General features: G+C 48.4%; 2 protein-coding genes across 7 annotated transcripts; one reads left to right on the forward strand and one right to left on the reverse strand.

The window, feature by feature from the left end:
• Positions 1-80: 80 nt before the first annotated feature.
• On the reverse strand, positions 81-14,559 carry QPCTL (glutaminyl-peptide cyclotransferase like). 6 transcript variants are annotated; one of them, XM_066271772.1, is made up of 8 exons: positions 14,037-14,517; positions 13,412-13,555; positions 12,125-12,406; positions 10,055-10,207; positions 9,854-9,953; positions 8,826-8,942; positions 5,103-7,104; positions 81-382 (listed from the first exon to the last, which is right to left on the reverse strand). In XM_066271772.1, exons 1-7 carry the CDS (start codon positions 14,244-14,246, stop codon positions 6,959-6,961), a joined length of 1,152 nt encoding a protein of 383 aa, XP_066127869.1. In that variant the 5' UTR covers positions 14,247-14,517; the 3' UTR covers positions 81-382; positions 5,103-6,958. The 6 variants fall into 6 exon arrangements, with proteins under 6 accessions (XP_066127869.1, XP_066127873.1, XP_066127874.1 ...); XM_066271773.1 differs by lacking the exon at positions 81-382 and adding an exon at positions 4,001-4,223 and having other exon boundaries at positions 4,482-7,104; positions 10,055-10,186; positions 14,037-14,546; XM_066271771.1 differs by lacking the exon at positions 81-382 and adding an exon at positions 4,067-4,223 and having other exon boundaries at positions 4,482-7,104.
• A 351-nt stretch (positions 14,560-14,910) lies between these two features.
• On the forward strand, positions 14,911-21,722 carry SNRPD2 (small nuclear ribonucleoprotein D2 polypeptide). The gene is made up of 3 exons (XM_066271778.1): positions 14,911-15,058; positions 16,830-17,009; positions 21,458-21,722. Coding segments are annotated over exons 1-3 (357 nt in total). The 5' UTR covers positions 14,911-15,056; the 3' UTR covers positions 21,633-21,722.
• The last annotated feature ends 1,354 nt before the right edge of the window (positions 21,723-23,076 follow it).

Consider the following 23,076-nt stretch of genomic DNA (forward strand, 5'->3'; position numbering starts at 1 on the left):
ACATCAATATGTTCTGGTATGTACCCTGACCGGGGATTGAACTGATAACCTCAGTGCTTCCGGATGATGGTCTAACCGAGCTACCTGGCCAGTGCAGCATGAAATTATTTGATTCTTCATTTGTGACATTTTGGACTCATCTCAAGACAGTAGTAGGTTAAACAAGATAGTTTTTATTTCTTTTTAGTTATTTTTAAGGGAGAGGAGAGGAGATAGTGAGACAGACTCCTGAATGGACCCTGACCGAGATCCACCCAGCAACCCCTGTCTGGGGCGGATGCTGGGACCAACGGAGTTATCCTCAGCACCTGAAGCCAATGCTTGGACCAGCTGAGCTATCCTCAGTGCCTTGGGCCAATGCTTGAATCAGTCGAGCCACTGGCTGCAAAAGGGGAAGAGGGAGAGAAAGGGGAGAAGGAGGGAGAGAGAAGCAGATGGTCACTTCTCGTGTGCCCTGACCGAGGATTGAACCCGGGATGTCTGTACACTAGGCTGACACTCTATCCACTGACCCAACCAGCCAGGGCCAATAGTTCTTATTTCTTTAAAAATCCAGAGTTGGGCAGATGTGGTGGCCCTGAAGACATCAGGAACCCAGGCTCCTTCTAGTTCACTACTCCATCATTCTTTGCCTGTGGCCCTCATCGTCATATTCCAAGACAATGGCTAGAACTCCAGCCATCACCATTTTGCAGGAAGGAAAACTCCCTAACTCTTAGAGTACTGTACTGTACAGTAGTTCCTCAAATAACATCTTTTCATTATAATGTTGATAAGATGCCATAGGAATTTAACTCTTGTTTATATCAATTAGCCTATGGTAAAATTGATTGAAAATTTTTTAATTTATTGATTTTAGAGAGGACAGGAGAAAGGGAAACATCAATTTCTTGTTCCATTTATTTATGCACTTATTAGTTGATTCTTTTATGTACCCTGACTGGGAATCAAACCTGTAACCTTGGTTTATTGGGGTGACGCTCTAACGAACTGAGCTGCCTTGCCAGGGCTAAAATTGGTTTTGTTATGCATCATTTCACCTAAAAGTTGCAGACTCTATTGATGATGTTAAGTGAGGACTTTACTTTTTCTGTACACTTCTCACTGGTAAGTACTTAGCCATATGGAAGGGCTGCAGAGGAAACTCGGAAATGCAATCTTTTAGCTGGGTGCATTCTGCCTGACAAACTCTTACTAAAGATCCCTATAATGAAAGGTTTAAAATAGCCACTTAATAGTATATTACATAAAAAGGGATTATGACATTTTAAAAATTCAAGTGTAAGAGGGGAAATGGATATTGAGAGGCAGCTAACATTCTTGGTTGTTTTGTATTTTTTAAGATTTATTTATTTTAGAGGAGAGAGAGAAAGGCGGGAGGAGAAGCAGGAAGCAGCAACTCATAGTAGTTGCTTCTTGTATGTACCTTGACCCAGAAAACCCAGAGTTTTGAACTAATGACCTCAGCATTCCAGGTTGACACTTTATTCATTGTGCCACCACAGGTCAGGCTGATACTCTTATCAGGGAATCAAAATTTCCAGGGAGACTAGGATTTATCATAGTAGGTATTCATTGGTTAGATTTTAGAATAAGAGACCTGGGTTTGAACCTTCACTTGGCTTAATGATACTTCAGTTTCCTGTGGAGGGAGGACCAGGTTATTTGGAAACAGGAAGTAAAAAATTAAAAGCACCAAATAGTCCAGTGGTTTTCAACCATTTTGTACTTGAGGATCAGTGAAAATAGTATTATTTCAGGGCCGCTAAGGCAGAAATCACCCAGAGCATAAGCAAATTCAACTGAGATCATTTGGTCTCTAATCTTCATACAGCATCAGAGTGGTTAACTCAGACCAGCACAGAAATTCTGGTAGACTTCTCTGTGTATCAGCAGTAGAAAAACACTGAAATAGCCAATAAAATACAGTTAAGGAGCCTGACCTGTGGTGGCGCAGTGGATAAAAGCGTTGACCTGGAAATGCTGAGGTCGCCAGTTCGAAACCCTGGGCTTGCCTGGTCAAGGCACATATGGGAGTTGATGCTTCCAGCTCCTCCCCCCTTCTCTCTCTCCTCTCTAAAATAAATAAATAAATAAAAAAAATTAAAATACAGTTAAGGAGACATCAAGCTGAAAATTTAAGGGGCCCTGAAGCCACTTTTGTTCTGAGGGCATTTGCTGATGTAGACAAACTTAGGTTTCCTACTTGTAGCCTTATTGGGACAGGCAGAAGTCAAGTCCAAAGCCTCCCCAAGGTGGGAAATCTAAAAGGACCTGGGATCCCGCTGGACCACAGGCTGAGGTAAGGGTGACTGGGAAGTTGCAGAGATGTTCTAAACACCGATGGGAGCACAAGACCAAAGAAAGAAGCAAGTGGACCTGAGAATTTAGTCACAGGATGGCCCTTGGCTCCGGTTTGCAGCCCAGGTTTGCATCAGTGATGTGTTCCAGGGTACGTCTAGCTGAGATGTGTGGCAGAAACAAACTAACCCTCTGGTGGAAGGAACTGTCATCTAGAGTCCCCACAAGTAATTTCCAGACAATGAGTACTATAGTCAAGTAACCAAATACACATGGAAGTAAATCATCATGAGCAAGAACCAGTGGAAACAACAGCAAAAGCAGGCTTCAGATGGTGACACTGTCAGTCACAGGTTAGAACAGAAGAACTTGGAAGTATCTGCAGGGAACTCAGAACTAAATAATGGCCTAGCAGATATGAAAGGAAAAAGCCCACAAACATGTAATAACCAAAGTAAAAACTCAATGGCTGGTCTAAACAGCAGTTAGACACAACTTACAATTTATTACACCAGAAATAAGCCCAAAAAGTAGAAGAGCCAGACAATGAAAACACGAAAGAAAGGTTATAGAGCAGTGGTAGTCAACCTGGTCCCTACTGCCCACTAGTGGGCATTCCAGCTTTCATGGTGGGCGACAGCAGAGCAACCAAAGTATAAATAAAAAGATTTAATTATAGTAAGTTGTTTTATAAAGATTTATTCTGCCAAACAGCGAAAATCTGAAATAAAGTACTTGGTAAGTAATTATAACTGCTTTATAAATTTTGTAAAGTTACTTCCCTACTTTATAAATCACCATTACTGTGGAACCGGTAGGCGGTTAGGAAATTTTACTACTAACAGATACAAAAGTGGGCAGTAGGTATAAAAAGGTTGACTACCCCTGTTATAGAGGATAGGGTGAGAAGTCTAACATTTAATTGGCATTCTAGAATCAGAAGAGAGAATAGTGCAAAGATATTTAAAAACTGTGGTTCCTTTAACGTAGGCTGGTAAAAGACCAATAAGCCCAATGAGTTAGAAGCAGGATAAATAAAAAGAAATGTACACCTAGACACACTGTGCTATAAGTGTCCAGCTATGTGATCTTTGGCAACGGACTTCTCTGAAGCTCAGTTTTCTTTTTTTAAGTGAGAGGAGAGGAGATAGACTCCCACATGTGTCCCAACCGGGATCTACCCAGCAACACCCCTCCCCCCATGTGCTTGAATCAACGGAGCTATTCTCAGTGCCTGGGGCCATGCTCAAAACCTTTGAGCCACTGGCTGCAGGAGGGGAAGAGAGAAGGGGGAGAGAAACATGGTGGTTTCCCCTGTGTGCCCTGACTGGAAGCCCAGGACATCCATACACAAGGCTGATGCTCTATCCACTGGCAAACTGGCCAGGCCTGAAACTTAGTTTTTTTAATCTGAAAAATGAGAATATTGATGGTTCCTCAAAACATTGACATATGTTGCATCTAGAATACTCAATAATTGTGCTTACTAAATACACTTAGTGGCCCCTTCACAGCATGAGGCTGGGGGACCCCAAGTTTAGGGGACAAATGGGAGCTGGGGGGAAGCACCTTGCCAAGCAACGGCAGCCTCATCTGTAAAATGGAACCCTGAACCCTTGCCCCAGATTCATGCAAAAAAGATGCATCTGGCCCTTGCCCGGTGCCCAGTGTGTAGTGCACTCAATCAAGAGGACTTGGGAGAGAGAGGTCTGGGGATGTAACTGAGCACTCTGCTTCCCTGCTCTAACATGGAGATGATGTCTCATACTTCTGGATGGCTGTGAGGCTAAGGGGACATGGTGCACTTTAAGTTGGAACCATGCCTGCCACACAAGAAATGAACAGGAATCTCCTTGTGGTTTGAGAGCCTCCGGCTGATTGTCAGTTTCCCTTTCTGAATTCTACATTTATGCCAAGTGGACCTGAGAATTTAGTCACAGGATGGCCCTTGGCTCCGGTTTGCAGCCCAGGTTTGCATCAGTGATGTGTTCCAGGGTACGTCTAGCTGAGATGTGTGGCAGAAACAAACTAACCCTCTGGTGGAAGGAACTGTCATCTAGAGTCCCCACAAGTAATTTCCAGACAATGAGTACTATAGTCAAGTAACCAAATACACATGGAAGTAAATCATCATGAGCAAGAACCAGTGGAAACTGGTTCTTTCGGCCCATGAATTCCACCTTTAAGAGGTCTTTAATTCCCCCATCCCTAACCCGACTGTAATTTACACCTAATTAAAAGCCTCAGGAGCCTGACCAGGTGGTGGCGCAGTGGATAGAGCATCGGACTGGGACACTGAGGACCCAGGTTTGAAACCCTGAGGTTGTTGGCATGAGCACCAGCTCATTGGCTTGAACATGGGATCATAGACATGACCCCACGGTCACTGCTGGGTTGAGCCCAAAGGTGCTGGCTTGATAAGGGGTCACTCATTTTGCTGGAGGCCTCCTCCCCCCCCCCCCCCCCCGTCAAGGCACATGAGAAAGCAATCAATGAACAACTAAGGTGCTGCAACAAATAACTGATGCTTCTCATCTCTCGCCCCTCCCGTCTGTCTGTCCCTATCTCTCCCTCTCTGACTCTCCTTGTCCAAGAGAAGAAAAAAAAGCCTCAGGAGGCCTCATTCATGGTGGCACAGTGGATCAAGCATCAACCTGGGATGCTGAGATCGCCTGTTTGAAACCCTGGGCTTGCCCCGTCAAGGCACATATGGAGTTGATGCTTCCTGCTCCTCCCCCCTTCTCTTGCTTCCTCTCCTCCTGAAAATAAATAATTTAAAAAAATGCCTCAGGAGGAGCTACCTTTTGTTAACAATCTGTTGGTCCTACACAGGTGACTTTCGGAAGGGAGGTAGGATGCAGGGTTAGAAGCACAGCTGTGTGGGAGATTCTGGGCTCTAAAGAACTGGTTTCTGAATCTCAGATCTGTCCGCTCCTCTGCAAAACAAGAAAGGAAATTGTACCTACCTCAGGCTTTGTGGAAGACGGAGTTGGTATATATACAGTGCCATGGTGCTTGCCTTACAGTAGGTGCTCAGGAAATGTCAGCTACTATCACAGAATGTAAATTGAGAACCTTGTTTATCCTCTTTCATTAGATATCTTGAGTTTCGGCCCATGAATTCTCAAATCTTCAGCCTTGAGTTGGCTCAGAAGGCCAGTGCTCACCTTCACTACTTAATAACCCTCCTTCCTGGCCTGACATCCCTGCTGCCTATTAGGTGTCCTTCAGTCACAGAGCAGCAGGCACAGAGCCCAGCATAGGACTCCCTCTCTAGGCACCCGCTATATTATGGTTTTCTTTGGATAGGTTTGTTAAGCAGCTGGGAACATACCGAACTCGATCCTTAGGGATAGCAAGCACATCCCAAACTTTGCTAATCATGAGATTTCCTTGGGTGCTTGTTAAATTCCCAGCCTCTCCCTAAAGTTCATTATGTCTGGGTAGAACCTGGGAGTCTGCTTTTTTGTTTGTTTTTTTGAGAGGCAGGGAGAGAGATGGGAACATTGAGCTGCTCCTGTATGTGCCCTGACTGGGGAATTGAACTGGCAACCTCACACTCCAGGACAACGTTCCAACCAACTGAGCTATCTGGCTGGGGCTTAATTTTTATTGATTTTTTTTTTTTCATAGAAACAGAGTGAGGAAGGGAGAGGGGAAGAGAACGGAAGCACTTGTTCCACTCAGAATCTGCATTTTTTAATAAGTACCCCAGCTGAGTGAAAATTAAGTAGGGTTAGGAAATCCTTCTTCAGGCCATCACTAGAGCTGTAGTTACACCCACCATCTCACACTTCTGTACTCACAACTAAAAGGGACAGGATGGTTTTGTATAACTAATTTGCAGTGACTCCTGGTCTGTCTTATTCCTTTCATAAACACACTCAAACTATTAAAACCCAGTGTTTCCCAAAGTATCTTCCGAGTTCTGCGAAGTGCTTCCCAATAAAGGAATTCAATGGTGAAATACTTGGGAAAACACTGCATTGTCTTACCCTTGAAAATTCACATTGTGCCTTGAAGAAATTTACCGAATGTCTCACCCCGCTTCTGTGCTCCCTTTTCTTATGCAACACCCACCTATTATGCTAGTTCTGCAGATTTTTTGTAGAAACACTAGTTTGTTGCCCATTAGATCTACAGAATCTGGAGTTCCCAAGTATTGGCTTCCATCTCCTCTGTCCCTGCTTACGGGCACATCCTCTGGGCGCCACCCATGGCACATCCACGTGGGTGCTAGGTCTGGACTTGTGCAGTAGCAGAGCTGCCATTCTGGAGAATGAACTGCCATGAAAAAGCCACAGAGAGTTCTTCGGGTTGGGTGATGTTGCTGGTCTGCGTGGTAGTCCATGGTTTGCTGACAAACTAAGGACAGCATTTGGCCCCTGCAAACCTTCAGCCCGGTATCTGCCTCAGAACGTGGCCCAAGCTCTTTCTGCTTTGGCTCTCACCCCACATGTTCTCTTCCATGTCTTTGAAGAGTGGCAGCTTGAGACAGTCAAAGGAAAGAGGGTCTTCCAATCACAGCACAAGTAGAGCCAAAGGTATTAAACAGAATGAGCCAGCACACCCGAGGGGGCCCCAGCCTGAGCTCTGCTGGTTCTGGGTGCCCTTGGCACACCCCTGCCGGGCGCTTCTTCAGAGTCAACCCAGCAGGCTATAGCCCCAGATATTCAGCCAGGAACACGGCGAGGATGCGGCTCAGGTTATGCACCGTGGGTGGATGCAGGTTGGCCTCAGAGTCGTCAGGTGTGTGCCAGACAGAAGGGAAGGGTGTGGAGATGAGGTGAAGCACTGGGACCCCTGTGGGACAGACAAAAGACTCCATCAGGGCCATGGCTGACCCAGGAGCCCAAACCCAGACCGTCCCTTCCCCCCAGAAGATACTCTGTTCTGGCGATTGAAGAACTCTGAACAATCACTTTAAGTGTGTGTGGGTACAGGTTAGTTTAAATATATATACCCAGTATAGCTATTGTTTTCATAACACAAATTAAGAGAAACTCACAAGTTAATGGATTGCGGAAAGACCAATAGAAGGGGCAGCTGTCTGACTCTCCTTGCCAGGTATACCTCACCAGGCTCTTTTTCTCTTCTTTACTAATAGTTAGCACTCATAGAGTACTTGCTCTATTCCAGGCCCTACTCTAAGGCTATACATCACACACACCATTTTATCTTTATAATAATCCTTTAAGGTGAGTACCGTAATTACCGCCAGTTTACAGATATGGACACAGAGGCACAGAAGCAGGCAGAGTGATTAGCCTAAGGTCCCAACTCTAGTAAACAGCACAGTCAGCATTTGAACCCAGGCTACCTCCTGTTTCCAGAGTCTGTGCTCTTAACCACTGTTCTACACTGGGTTCCCGTCCTCAGAGCACTTCTCTCTGCGTTTGTCCAGATTTGCTAAATATTGGTCTTCCCACTAGACAGGAGGCAGGCAGATTATGGCCCATCACTCCATCCCTACATCTCGCTCAGTACCTGCCTTGGGAAGTATTCATTGAAGGAAGGCATTGTAAGGAATGTATATTTGTTGAGCGAGTAAATTATAGAGCAAAAACTTAAAAAGCAGTTTTTAGCACTTACTCTATGCCAAGTATTATATAAGCAGGCATTTTATATACCTAATCTCATTTCATCCTCACAACCCTGTTATTATGAAAATACACATAGATGTGTTTTTTATGTATAAGTCTCTTCATTTTTCCCAAAGAAATGGGGGCTTAGAGAGGCTAAATCATTTGCCTTAGGCCAACAAGTGGTAAATTGCAGATCCTGGAACCCAGACCAATTCTGAAATCTATGTTCTGAACCCCTCTACCAGATGTCTTCTGTCCTGGTTATGCATCAGAATACTCTGGAAGTTTTTAAAATTAACACAGAGCTCTCCTGGCCAGGTGGCTCAATGGATAAAGCATTACCCTCATGCACTGATGGGTTCAATTCCCAGTAAAGGCACATACGAGCAGCAGTCAATGAGCGCACAACCTAAATGGAGCGACTAAGTGGCTAACAACAAGCTGATGCTTCTCTTTCTCCTCCCCCCCCTTCCTCTCTCAAATCAATGGAAAAAGTTTAAAAATATAAATAATTAATTAATTAAGTGACACAGAGGCCCAAGATAATGGTTGGGCAGGCCTGAAATGTGACTGGGCATTTTTCAGAGCTCCTTGGGTGATTCTGCTGGGACGCCCGGGTGTTGAAAGGCAAGAGCTAGAAGAAACTGCAATCGCTGAGGCACAAACAAAAGTAGCTCGCATTTCTCAGATGCTTGTTATGTGCCGGGAACTGGTCCAAGAAAGGTCTTTACTTTCTGTATTAGCACATTCAACCACCTTAACAAGGTACGAACTGAGACGGGCTGTTATTATACCCACTTTACAAATGAGGAAATCAAGGCACAAACAGGGTAAGCAACTTGCTACCAGTCTCCCTCCCACTCTGGGAAGGAGTCAGGGCCAGGTCCCATCTGTGGCTCCCTGGGACCTCCGATCCCCATTCCTCCCTGTGGCAAGTACCTCGGCGGAGGAAGGGAATGTGGTCGTCCTCCACAGAGCCAGGGGGCTCCCCGGGCTGGAAGTACATCACTTCCTGGGGATGAGACTGTAGCAGGTTCAAACGGTGCAGGCGCTTCTCTGAAAGCAGTGGAGATTAGAGAGCAAAGGTCAGCTCCTCAGCGGTCAGAGGTTCCCCTGCTCACAAATCAGAGGAGGGGAGGAGGGCCCAAAGGTAAAGCACTGGTCATCCACAATAAGAATGGAAGTTAGGCCTGGCCTGTGGTGCAGTGGATAAAGCATGGACCTGGAATGCTGAGGTCGCCAGTTCAAAACCTGGGCTTGCCTGGTCAAGGCACATATGAGAAGCAACTATTATACTATGAGTTGATGCTTACTGCTCCTCCCCGCCCTCCTCCCCACTTTTCTCTCTCTCTCTTCTCTCTAAAATCAATAAATAAAATCTTTAAAAAAAAAAAAAAAGAATGTTAGTGGCCCTGGCCAGGTAGCTCAGTTGGTTAGAGCATTGGTCTGTTATGACAAGGTTGTAGGGGTTGCAGATTCAATCTCTGATCAGGGAACATACAAGAAATCAACCAACACATGCATAACAACAAAGCAATGTTTCTCTCCCCCCTTCCCACCCTCCTTTCCGCCTTCCTTTCTCTCTAAAACCAATTAAAAAAAAAAGAATAAGTGTTAATTACCCCTTACTGCAGGGGTACCATGTTTCCCTATTATCATTACCATCACGTCCACTTTACATACTGGAACTTGAGACTCAGAGATGAAGCCACTTGCCCAAGTTCACACAGCTGGTAAAGAGAGTCAGGATTTGAACCCAGGGCTACCTGACCCCACGCCCCATTTGTAATCACAACTGCTGTAGGATCTGTTTATGTTCTGTCCTTTGTATTAGTGCCTTAAAGAGAGGCTAGGGAGGTAGAGGGAAGGCTGGATGACCTCTCAGAGGACAGGTGCCTGCCCCACCCCCTACCCCAACCCTCCCACTCACATTCCAGGCTGAAGCCTGCCTCCACTGTCACCCTTACCAATGCTCCTTAGCCGATGGAACCAACGGGCTGTGCGAGGGAAGTGACTGTAGAAGGTCGGATGGGGGGCTCCCAGGAGATCAAGAAGCACAAAGAGCTCCTAGGGAGAGAGGCCAGGACTGGAGAGGCCAGGCAGGACGGTGCCAACCCTGCCTCAGTCCCTCCCTCACTCACCGGAACCTAATGGGGTCCTGGTCTTACAATAGCTTGGATCCGGGTGGGTCCGGGGCTGTGGGGTGCAGACTCCATGAGCTGGGCCAGGTGCCGGGAGCCATAGAGGGAGTCCCGGGGTCCCCATTCCTTCAGCGCTTCTTCACCATCCAAAAAGAGCAGCTGCAAGGTCACTGGGGCTGTCTGTGGGAGCCGGTGCTCAGTGCCAGCCCTCACCTCGCCCACCCCCATTTCCTGCCTGCGCGCAGAGCTGAATGGGACAAACTAGGCCTCCTCACTCATAGAGCATAGTGGCCTAGAATACAGACTGAGCCAGACAATCTGGGTTCAAATTCTGGCTCAACTGCTTCCTGGCCAAGCAGTCATAGTTAAGCTACTAACTTCTCAAAGCATCAGTTTTCTCATGTAGAAATGAGGTTAATCAGGTCTATTCAGCCCAGTGGATAGAGTGTCATCCTGGAGCATCGAGGTCTCAGGTTTGATCCCAGGTTCACAGGTCAGGCAATATGAGAAGCAATCAGTGGGTGCATAACTAAGTGGGGCAATGAGTTGATACTTCTCTCTCTCTCTCTCCTTTCTTCTCTCCCCCTTCCTCTCTCCAAAATAAAGAGAAAGGCCCTGGCCGGTTGGCTCAGCGGTAGAGCGTCGGCCTGGCGTGCGGGGGACCCGGGTTCGATTCCCGGCCAGGGCACATAGGAGAGGCGCCCATTTGCTTCTCCACCCCCCTCCCCTCCTTCCTCTCTGTCTCTCTCTTCCCCTCCCGCAGCCGAGGCTCCATTGGAGCAAAGATGGCCCGGGCGCTGGGGATGGCTCCTTGGCCTCTGCCCCAGGCGCTAGAGTGGCTCTGGTCGCGGCAGAGCATCGCCCCCTGCTGGGCAGAGCTTCGCCCCCTGGTGGGCGTGCCGGGTGGATCCCGGTTGGGCTCATGTGGGAGTCTGTCTGACTGTCTCTCCCAGTTTCCAGCTTAAAAATAAATAAATAAATAAATAAATAAAGAGAAAGAAAAATTTCTATTCATAGGGGAAGATCCAAATCCAGGTCCTAGAATAGTGACTGGCACACAGTGGTTAGCTCTGATTATTATCATTATTCCTAGCCTGTTTAGCAAAAGAGACAGAACCACAAATGAATAATTATATAAACAGTGAAATGCAGTTGGGACAAATACTTCCAAGAACTAGTGGGTCCTAAAAGAGCACGGGAAGGGGTTGGGGGAACCTGGCCTGGGAACAGGTCGGATCTGCTGGAAAAGGGATGTTTGCACTGAAGCTGCGTGGGAGCTGGCCTGGCAAAAATGGAGCGGAGGGAAGATTGTCCCAGGCACAGAAGCGATAGGGACCAGGCTGGGGCCAGAGAGGTTTGGGAAGAGGCCTGAAGGGGCAGGGAGCCTGGGCTTTGGGACACTGGGGTTTAGCCACGGGAGGGGGTCAAAGCAGGGCAGGAGCATAAGGCAACTTGTGTTTTCATTCCTTCATTCCACACATTTTAATTGATATCCTACTTTATTCCAGGCAATATTCTGGACCCCGGATAGAGAGCAGAAACAAAAGCAGCCGAGTCCCTGCCTAGATGGAGCTTATTCTAATTGTAGGGACAGACATATCAACATCAGCACCACAAACCCTGGGACAGTAACAGGGTGGTTGTGGAGGCCTCGTTGAGGAGATAACATCAGAGTGAACCCTTGAATGAAGGCTGGGAGCCAGCTAGGAAGATATCTGAGAAAAACACATTCTAGGCAGAGCAAACAGCAAATGCAGATGCCTGAGGTGGGGCTGAATCTGGTGGATCTGAGGTACACAAGGCAGTGGGTACCTAGAGTGGAGTAGGCAAGGGGTGAGGGGTGGCAGATGAGACTAGAAAGGTGTCAACACAACTCATGGGCCACTGCAAGAACCCTGGCTTATGCATGAAGTGAGGTAGGACCCATGGGAAGGTTTGGGGCAGAGGAGAGACAGGATCTAACACCCAGGAGGTAGGAAGATCCCTGTAGCTTCGTATGTGTAGTGAAGGCAGGAAGACTAGACCAGGCAAAGGAGGGTAGTGGCTTCAACCAAGCTGACCCCTGCCCTCCTCCTCTACCCTACCCCCACTCCTCACCTGATCCTTGGCTCTGCTCAGTTCCTGGTTGAGGGCCTGGGCCAGCTCCAATAGCAGGGCACAAGGCACAGCTGAATCTGTGGCCCCTACAAAGGGGGCCGACTCAGATGGGAAGAGCTTTGAGTCATAATGGCAGGCAAGGGTGAGGTGACGAGCAGCCCCTGGGTCCAGCGTGGCCACCACGTTGGCAAAGTCCAGTGGCCCCAGGGGCGTTGAGGCTGTGAAGGGGTCCAGCTCCACATGCCAGCCTGCTGTCAGGGTCCGCAGAGTGGCCTCCAGGAACTAGTGGCAAGAGAGAGGCGGGAGGGTGTACGAGGATACTACAAAGGAGGTCAGGAGACGGGCCATGTGTCCTGGGCCATGCAGAGCAGTTTGGGTTGACACACAAGTCCCACTTTGGTTTGACTCATTCTTTTGAAATACTTCTGCTAAGTACTTACTAATGTCAGGCATAGAACAACCCCACCTCTTGATACCAAGACTGATCACAGCTCACTCTTCAATAGTGGTAACTGTGCTGAGCCCTGTTCTAGGAACTCTTGGGGAAGAGACTGTCAGTGGCTCAATTTGAAGGTGAAGAAACTGAGGCACAGAGAGATTAAGACACTCCTTCAAGGTCATACTCCAAGTGGCTGACATGGGACTGAACTCAGGCAGTAAACAAATGACTCTTAATGCTTTCTGGACAGCAATATGGGAGGCCATATACAGATATTAAAGCACCAGCTCTGGGGCCAACCTGTTTGGATTGAATCCCTAGGTACACCATTTATTAGCTGTGAGATTTGGACAAAATGCCAAACTGCTCTGGCCTCAGTTTCCCCACTTGCATAATGAAGATCACATCAGTACCCACCTCACAGGGCTGCTACCTGTGCCTAGCACACAGTAAGCTTTTTTTTTTTTAATTTTTTTAAATTTATTCATTTTAGAGAGGAGAGGGAGAGACAGAGAGAGAGAGAGAGAATAGACAGAGAGAGAGAAGCCGGGGAGGAGCTGGAAGCATCAACTCCCATATGAGCCTTGACCAGGCAAGCCCAGGGTTTCGAACCGGTGACCTCAGCATTTCCAGGTCAACCCTTTATCTACTGTGCCACCACAGGTCAGGCCACAGTAAGCTTTTAGTGGGAGCACTGCAGAGGGTAGTAGAGCCTGGAGTTTACTCAAGAGCAAGATGAGCTCCACTCAGAGATAGAGCTCTGCCTTTTAGTTAGTGCTTTGGGATCTTGGGCAGAATTCCTATTTCCTGTTCCCTGGAGGTCTGAGGGGTCAGATGCCGCCCTTTACCTTTCTGACTTGGAGATTGCCGGGACTACCAGGGGTTCGCACAACCAGCAGGGGGCGCAGGTAAGTGTTCCAGAGACGCTGCGGATCCAGTTGCCCCACCACTCTCCGCATTCGGCCTTCAGGGAGGCTTCCAATCAACGGGCCCTTGGATGGAAGGTGGGAGGGGGAAGAGAAAAGCGTGAGAGCAGTCCCAATTCGGACCCAACTTCTGACGCTGTCGCCCCTAAGAAGCCCCAATTCCTCTTCTTAATCGCGGCTCCCAGCATTGCAGGTTTCTAGGATAAATCCTAGACGCAGGAAAAGTCCCTCCAAGCCCATGCAGTTCAGCATACACCAATCCTGTTGGGAAATCGCGGCCCAGCAAGAGGAAAGGACTCTTCCAAATCGTTGGCTTTAGGATTAGAATTCAGAACTCCCAGATTCACTACACTAGACCCTTCCTTTTAAAGAAAAGCCACTATTACAGAACAAGCCCGAAACCTTATTCCATTGACAAGGGGCATACGTCCCAAAGATGACAACGGTGGCACCTGCTGCTAGGGCCTCACGATAAAGTCACGTCCACTAGAGACCTTAGAGGAAGCGAGGAATAAAGGGTCCCCGCAATGCCCCCGCCAGGCCTCACCCGCAGCACCCGGCTCGGCGGCAGCTCTTCAGTCCGGTGGTGCCAGCTGCTCCAGATGGTGTAAAACGCCGAGGCCACGGCCAGTGCCAGCAACATCAGGGGCAACAGATGCCCCCGCGGTAGCAGGCGGCGATTGGGCGGTGAGGGTGGCTGCAAGAGGCCGCGTTCCCCGGGCCGTAGCCGGGGCCGCCCGCGACCCCCGGAACGCATGGCAGCTTCACGCAGAAACCGGTCCTGGACAGCAGATCGAATTTAGGCCCAGCCAAGTCCCACCCCATGGAATCACCGGACCAATGAACAACAAGAGCGGCTGCAGCATTCTACCCTCCTGGGACCAGTGAAGCCAATGGAGACTGTCGTTCTGAGGACACGCCTCCCTGTCTCCCTGGGGCTTTTGGCGTTGGTACCTCTGAGAGTTGCACAACCCGAAAGGGAGCGCGCAGGCGGTAGGCTCCGCCTCAGCGTTGAGGGGAAGCCAATGAGAAGCGTTTGATCACGAAAAACATTAGATCTCCCTGTACAGATCCACGCCCCTCCCGGATGTAGGCAAAGTATTGGTTTCACTGAGCCGGAAAGGTGAATACTGTAGACACGTAAACGAACCATTCCGAAAGGAAAAGAGGCGGAGTCTATCCTTGAGCGTGAGGAGTGGATTGGCTTTTCGGAGGCCGCGCCCCGAAGGGAAGACTGGCGGGTATTTGGAAATAGCGTGTCCTTTTCTTCGTGCATCTGTGCCCTTAAGTCGGACCCGCTTTCTTTATCTCTTCATTTTCGTAAACCTCTAACCCGTATGGTCCTAAATGTCCTTGAATCACTTAAGCAAGCCTTTTACACCAACTCTGAGCGCCAGCGGGCTCACTATGGCAACAGACCACGCCCACATAGCTGGTTGAGCTTGCGCAGGCGCCCACGGAAGTGGGCTGCAGGAAGCGGAAGTCCCGCCTTTCTCGCGCTCTCTCTTCGGACGCCGGAGCAAGGTGGAGAAAATCGTGCTGTTCCGATAGCGCAGTCACCACCACCATGTGAGACCCGCGAGGCTTAAACGGCGGGAGTGGGTTGAGGGTGTAAATTTGCCTACTAATTAGAGAAAAGGGATGAGTAGAGCGGACGGCGGAGGCGGGGTATTTAGGGGTCAGGTGGAGTACTCTCGTGTTGAATTTGAGAACGGGCGTGGGGCTTTTTGACGACTCCCGAGTTTGCGAGAGGAAGCAACTCTTGTCAGATAACGGGCTGGCGGCTTTCCCAAATAATTAGTCTTATTGAAATGAATTTTAAGTGGGGTCGATTTTCCGAATAAAGAATTTGGGAGAGAAGAGTAGTGTGGACTTTAAGGAATAATGATATAAGATGGATATAAGATAATTTGAGATGAAGACGATGGTTCGCTACACTTCCGGATAATGAGACACAGGAATGATTTTACTATCCGTTAATCACTTATTTATTAAGTGTGTATGTACCAGACATGGGATGTATCAGTGAATATCCCTCAAGAAAAGCCCTGTGCTGCAGCTTATGGAGCGGGAAGAGGCAGGTGGTTAATGTAATGGTAATAAGCAGGTAAAGTATATGGTGTGTTAGGTGACCAAGGCTATGAATAAAGAAATAAGAGAGCAAAGTAAAAGCAGTGGCTAGTGCTACTTTTTTTTTTTTTTTTTTTGAAAGTGCAGTTTTATTTTATTTATTTATTTTTTTTAGAGAGACAGAGAGTCAGAGAGAGGGATAGATAGGGACAGACAGACAGGAACAGACAGATGAGAAGCATCAATCACATTGCAACAGCTTAGTTGTTCATTGATTGCTTTCTCATATGCGCCTTGACCGCGGGCCTTCAGCAGACCAAGTAACCCCTTGCTTGAGCCAGCGACCTTGGGTCCAAGCTGGTGAGCCTTGCTCAAGCCAGATGAGCCCGTGCTCAAGCTGGCGACCTCAGGGTCTCGAACCTGGGTCCTTCCGCATCCCAGTCCGATGCTCTATCCACTGCACCACCGCCTGGTCAGGCTTAGTGCTACTTTTGAGAGACTAACAACTAGCACAGAAGGACACGTTGAGAAGGCAACATTTGAGTATTATACCTAAAGAAAGTGAGAACGAACCACAGAGATACCTGGGGAGACATCCAGCAGAGGAAAAGGCAAATGCAGAGGCCCAAGCTGAAAGTTTGCCTAATATCTTAACCACCAAGGAGGCCACTGGCTGGAACAGAGTGAAAGAAAGGGGTAGATGCAGGGCATGGTAAAAACTTTGGATTTTACTCTTTACACTAAGATGGGAGCCATGAGAAGGTTTTGAAGAGTGAGATGATGTGATCTAGGTCTTGGCACAACCCCGGGGACTGCTCTGTGGAGAACACTGTCAGGGAGTATGGTGGAGGTAGTGAGAACAGTAAGACTCTAGGAGAGAAATGGTAGAGGTTCAGGCCGTGGTAAGAGATGGTCAGATTCTGGACATATTTAGAGGCAAAGGACAGGATTTGCTGACATTGAATGTAGGATGTAAGAAAGAAAATCAAGTTGACATGAGACTTTTTGCTCAGAGGACTAGAAGGATGGAGTTACCATGGATGGAGATGAAGAAGGCTGTGGATAGAATTACTTGAAGTGATTGGGCATTGTGGAGCTCAACCTAGGATGTGCAAGATTAGAAATCTATTAGGCATCCAAACGGTGATGCCAAGCGAGGAACAGGTGGGTGGGTGTGTTGGGGAGAGGTTGGAGAGACACTGAGTGTGAAGCCCACCCACACTCCAGCTCTGGGGTTTCTCACCTGTGGGTTCCTTACTTCCCCACTCAGGAGCCTCCTCAACAAGCCCAAGAGTGAGATGACACCGGAGGAGCTGCAGAAGAGGGAAGAGGAGGAGTTTAACACGGGCCCACTCTCCGTGCTCACACAGTCGGTCAAGAACAACACCCAGGTGCTCATCAACTGTCGCAACAACAAGAAGCTCTTGGGCCGTGTGAAGGCTTTTGACAGGTGAAGGTTTTGTAACAGGGTCTTTGGAGGGGCTCTGTCCAGGCCTGGAGAAGCAGTCCCAGCTCCAATGCCAGGATGCTGGAGACCAGGTTTCTTAGAAGCCAGGAGAGTAAACACCTTAAAACCCGAGGTGTGACTGTCTCTTGCTGCCCCCCTCCCAGCCATGCAGTACAGTGATTATGGGCCTCTATTTAGGAACCAGTCTTCATGGTTTCATGTCCCAACGCTGCCTCTTTGACCTTTGACAAGTTACTATCTCGTCTGAACAGTGGCAGTAATCATAGTGATTGCATATATTCAGTGCCTTAATGCATGTAGAGTGTAGTAAGTCACTAGAAGTACAGCATATTCTCAAACTAGTTATCATGTAATTAGAGCACACACTATGCTAGGTACTGTTTTAGGCTTTGGAGACACAGCAACGACTAGAATAAACATAGTTCCTAAACTCAGGGAGCTTGTTATAGGTAAGGAAGCTGACAGGAAGTGATCAATTTTATAGAGAAAAGTAAAGCCAGGTAATATGGAGTACTGAGAATGGGATGCTGTCCTATATGGTTAATCAGAGAGGCCCCATTTGAAGAGAGAGCAGTGAACAGACCTGAATAAAATAAACAAGCAAGCTACGGTCTGTTTCAGCCACAGGGAACAGCAAGTGATTTTTGGCTCCGGGCTTCAGTTTCTTTATACTTCTCATAGAACAGTTGTGAGGACTAGATGATATGTATGAAGAGCACTTGACTCCATACCTAACATGTGGTAAATGCTCAATAAATATATAAGCTATAGCCTCTGGTTAGTGTTTGGGAAGTGCTTTCCTCACAGTAGTGTGCTGAGGCTTAATTCTGGAACATTTTGGCCACTAGCTATTATGTGACCACAAACAAGTCTTTCCCTCTGAACCCACTTTCCTCTTGAGTAAAATGAAAAGAACAACAGGAAGTACCGAGCACAAGGAAGCAGATAGACCTGGATTCAAACCCAGGCTCCACCACTTTCAAAATGTGTGACCTGGGGTGAGTCACGTCATCCACTGTGTTCAGTTTTTTTCTCTAGAGGTGGGAGTAACACTGGTGTTTACTTCCTGGGGGTCAGATGCAGTAATTGATGGCTTAATGCTTAGAAGTGCCCTGGGCATATGGTGGGTGCTAAGTAGTTGGTGATGTGTACATATTTATTTACTTAATTGTTTTTACTTATTTATTTTCTTTTTAAGGTGATTCCTTTTCTTCTAGTTCCAACTCTGCTCCCATATCAATCTCCTACCTCTCTACCCCACGCAGCCTCCCAGCCTAGTATGTATCCTTCCATGTTTAACTTAGGGAATCCTTTATAGAATTGGTTACAGCTTTATTGAAGTATAATTGGCCTGTCATAATATTATAACTTTTTTTTAAGTGAGAGGAGAGGTGATAGACAGATTCCTGCATGCGCCCTGACCAACATCTACCTGGCAAACCCCCCGTCTGGGGCTGATGCTCACATCAGCGGAGCTATCCTCAGTGCCTGGGGCCACACTTGAACCAGTCAAGCCACTGGCTGCGGGAGGAGAAGTTAGATGGGGCAGAGGAAGAGGAGAGAAGCAGATGGTTGCTTCTCATGGGTGCCCTGGCCAGGGACCAAACCCAGGACATCTGCATGCCAGGCTGACATTATCTACTGACCCAACCGGCCAAGACCAAAATCGATTGTTTTTAAAATAGAATCTTCCCTGTCCTCTTGTGTACCTTGTTTTTCTCAGATGTCAGGGGTCTGAGGACATCGCTGTAGTCAGCTGGAGTGTCCTTAGCTGCCTTATTTATTTACTTAATTATGTAAATGCTTTCTTGAGTAAGTAGTATGTGTGTTGAGGCAAAATTTGAATGATACACAAGGCGCCCAATGAATAGCATATCTTTCTGCCCCCCATTCGTGATCCACTGGGACCCCACCATGGCTAATTTCTTAGGTCTTTTCCCAGAATATTACTTGAATATAATATCAGACATAAAAATAGAGGAGGGTGCAGCCCTGGCTGGTTGGCTCAGTGGTAGAGTGTCGGCCTGGCGTGCAGGAGTCCCGGGTTTGATTCCTGGCCAGGGCACACAGGAGAAGCACCCATCTGCTCTGCCCCTCCCCCTCTCCTTCCTCTCTGTCTCTCTCTTCCCCTCCCGCAGCCAAGGCTCCATTGGAGCAAAGTTTGCCCGGGCGCTGAGGCTGGCTCTGTGGCCTCTGCCTCAGGTGCTAGAATGGCTCTGATTGCAGCAGAGCAACGTCCCAAGATGGGCCGAGCATCGCCCCCTGCTGGGCATGCCGGGTGGATCCCGGTTGGGCGCATGCAGGAGTCTGTCTGACTGCCTCCCTGTTTCCAACTTCAGAAAAAGAAAAAAAAAATAGAGGAGGGTGCTCTTTAGTTATTTATGTTTTATTTTTTAATGTTTATTTTGTTGATTTTAGATAGACAGAAGGAGAGACAGGATCATCAATCTGTTCCTTATGTGTCCTGACCAGGGATCGAACCAGCAACATCTGTGCTTCGGGATAATGCTCTTAACCAACAGAGCTATCCAGCCAGGGCTTTAGTTTTAAATAACTGCCAATGGCACAACACACAGTTTTTGTTTTTGTTTTTTCAGAGACAGAGAGAGAGTCAGAGAGAAGGATAGATGGGGACAGACAGACAGAAATGGAGAGAGATGAGAAGCATCAATCATTAGTTTTTTGTTGTGCATTGTGACACCTTAGTTGTTCATTGATCGCTTTCTCATATGTGCCTTGACCGCAGGCCTTCAGCAGACCGAGTAACCCCTCACTGGAGCCAGTGACCATGGCTCCAAGCTGGTAAGCTTTTTGCTCAAGCCAGATGAGCCCTTGCTCAAGCTGGCGACCTCGGGGTCTCGAACCTGGGTTCTTCTGCATCCCGGTCCAACGCTCTATCCACTGCGCCACCTCCTTATCAGGCAACAGCACACAGTTTTTGACCTTGGCTTTTTCACTTAATAGTTCAATGAAAAGTTCCCATCTGGCTTGTCCCCAGTCACTCCATGACCACCAATCTCTAGGTGCCTTCCTAGGAGTGTGCAAGTACAAGCAAATGAGGGTTAGGCTCTGCCTACTCACACCCCTTTTTTTCTACAAAAGGCACCATATTTCCCCATGTATAAGACGCTCCCATGTTTAAGACGCACCTTAATTTTGGGGCCTGAAGGTTGAAATAAATAATGTATTGCATAAAGTTATTGAAGTCAAGTTTTAGTCATAAAATCCATACAACCCCTCATCACTGTCAAAACTCCCATCTATTAGCTTGTCTTCATCTGTGTCTGATGACAAATCAGTCTTCATGTACACTGTATTGCCTCATCCTCAGTTCCATCTATGGCATTTGAAATGCCACAACCACGCACCCAGTTTTTAGACCTCAAATTTTTTCAGAAAAGGATGTGTCTTATACATGGGAAAATATAGTAGCTGCATGCATACTGTTCCCCACTTTGCCTTTTTCACTCAAGAGGGTCTCCTTGCCTGACCAGGCGGTGGCACAATGGATAAAGCGTCGGACTGGGACGCGGAGGACCCAGGTTCGAGACCCCGAGGTCACCAGCTTGAGCCAAGGTCACTGGCTTGAGCAAGGGGTCACTCGGTCTGCTGTAGCCCCCGGTCAAGGTACATATGAGAAAGCAGTCAATGAACAACTAAGGCACTGCAACGAAGAATTGATGCTTCTCATCTCTCTCTCCTTCCTGTCTGTCCATATCTGTTCCTCTCTCTGTCTCTCTCTGTCTGTGCCACACAAAAAAACGAGGGTCTCCTCGAGGTTACTCCAAAGCAAGGCACATAGCTTCCTCATTCTTCTTAATATTTTTTCTTACCATCTGGAGATATTCCCATATATCCTGTACCTGCACCTTGCTTTAGTTTATCTTCATAGCAGTTACCACCTGACGGTATATTGCAGGTCCAGGTCTCTTCAGTTGCTCAGTGGCCTTGCCCCCTCGCTAGACTGCACACCCCATGAGGGCAGGGATAGTGGCTGCTTTCTCTAGCGTTTGTTGAGTGAGCTAATCTGTACTGTCTTTACATGCACCCACCCAGCAGTCTGAGGACAGGGACAGAGCGGGACAAGTGGGGAGACCCTGTGCCGCCTTAGGGCCCCGGGCATCAAGTTCTCCAGAGAAGCGGCTCCTGCTGGTGCCGCTGGGAGTGCTGGAGAGAGGCACGAGCAGAGCCGTCCTGTCTGCCTTAGCTCTGGGCGGGGCCCTCTCCTCAGCACTTTACAACAGTGCTGTGTTCCCTGAGGGTCTCCATATGAGAGAGGAGGCAGCTGAGGCGCAGAGGGACGGAGTCCTTCAGCCTGGCCTCCCCCTGAGGATTTGTGTGCTGCTGGAGGGGGAGGGAGCACCTTGGAGCGGAGGGTCCGTCAAGGCTGCTCCGTCACACCTGTGCTTCCCACCCCCTGTCCCCACCAGGCACTGCAACATGGTGCTGGAGAATGTGAAGGAGATGTGGACCGAGGTCCCAAAGAGCGGTAAGGGCAAGAAGAAGTCCAAGCCAGTCAACAAGGACCGCTACATCTCTAAGATGTTCCTGCGCGGGGATTCGGTCATTGTTGTCCTGCGGAACCCGCTCATCGCTGGCAAATAGGGGCGTTCTCCTGCCTTCAGAACTTGCTCCCCTGTCCCTCAGAGACCTGCCCTTTGACATGAGAACAATAAAATCCTCTGTTTTTTCTAATGGTATCTGTCTGTTCACAGGGCCTTGTGCGCGTGGCCAATTTGAGGGAGGGAGGTGGCTGGGCATGGGGTAAGCACCAGGATCAGGACCTCGCTGAGCAGGTGTAGAGGCCCTTTCTCTGCCTCTTCCATGCCTCAGTTTCCCCATCTGAGGAGTGAATTGGTTGCACAAAGAGCTTTTGCTCTTTGCTGTTTTAATCATTTCTAGCTTCTTATTACTCCATCTTTCCTGTCTCCCTGCTTCTCTCAGTGAGGCAGCCTCACTCAGGATTTCTTTTTGTCTTGTTTTCTATTTGTTCAGTCATCCCTAAATACCTCCCATGTCCAGCTCTGTGTGGCAGTGCTGGGGACACATTAGTGTCAGGGACAGCCCTCCACCTGCCCTCATTGGAGGGAGGAGATACATATTTAAAGCAGTCAGTACCCAAATATTGATGGCAGTCATGCTGTCACCTGCCGATCAGTTAGGGTGCCAGCCCCAGGCTCTACCTGCTGTTCAGACTTCCTCCCAACAGCTCTGAGCAAACACTTGTTTATTACCTCCATTCCCAGAAGGAGGAACTGTGGCGTGGAGAAGTGGTGTCCCTTTCCCAGGGACACCCATACAGGAAGTAGTGTTGCTGTGATTCAAGCCCACCCTGCTTCTGAGCCTGTGTCTCTACCCCGAGCTCTGCTATCCCTCCCATTACAGCTTAATGACCATTGAAGGAAATCCTCTGACAAACGCAGGGAGGGAGAGGTAAGGAGAACCTTACTTACAGGCTTAAGGAAAACCCCTGTTTTCCTCTGATGTACACACATCACGCTCACCCCATTCCGATCTCAGTTCTGTCTCTGCCTGCCTCTCTGTCTCTGTTCTCAGAGGGGGGGCTAACGCCAGGCAGTGCAGGTGTTCATAGGCCTGAGGTCAGGATCAGTGTCTGACAGCTGTGGCAGGCACAGCCTGAGTTACCCTGTGTGCCCGTTAGCAGCAGAGCTAGGGACTCTGCAGCAGGAAAGGGCCTGACACAGGGAGGCGTGTGGCTATAAAGTCGCACATTTACTGGGTGGTCTGTTTGGAACACCATCTGTGGGGTAGATACTGGAGGCAACTGAGGTCCAGAGGGCAATGACTTACTTGCCCAGGGTCACTCAGGAAACAAGGAAGCTGCTTTCAAACTCAGCCAGACCCTTGCAAGCCACAAGTCCTAATCTGTAAAGTGGGGGTAGTGCTGCCACAAGCCTTCCCTGGGGAGTTGGTTCTTCTGTAAAACTAAGGACAGCACAAGCCCTGGAGTCACAGTCCTGTGTTCAAATGTTACCCGCTTGGCCCTGGCCAACTGGCTCAGTGGTAGAGTGTTGGCTCAACATGTGGA

Source organism: Saccopteryx bilineata, chromosome 3, assembly GCF_036850765.1.
Source record: "Saccopteryx bilineata isolate mSacBil1 chromosome 3, mSacBil1_pri_phased_curated, whole genome shotgun sequence".
Taxonomy (NCBI): domain Eukaryota; kingdom Metazoa; phylum Chordata; class Mammalia; order Chiroptera; family Emballonuridae; genus Saccopteryx; species Saccopteryx bilineata.

Bases quoted from the DNA above. Each gene is read 5' to 3' on its own strand.
- QPCTL (XM_066271772.1), bottom strand. From the start codon at position 14,246: ATGCGTTCCGGGGGTCGCGGGCGGCCCCGGCTACGGCCCGGGGAACGC. The intron at 12,407-13,411 runs GTAAAGGGCGGC...TCTTGCCACTAG, and splicing joins GCAATCTCCAAGTCAGAAAG to TTCCTGGAGGCCACTCTGCG. The intron at 7,105-8,825 runs GTACTTGCCACA...TCTGTCCCACAG, and splicing joins CATTCCCTTCCTCCGCCGAG to GGGTCCCAGTGCTTCACCTC.
- SNRPD2 (XM_066271778.1), top strand. The intron at 17,010-21,457 runs GTGAAGGTTTTG...TGTCCCCACCAG, and splicing joins CGTGTGAAGGCTTTTGACAG to GCACTGCAACATGGTGCTGG.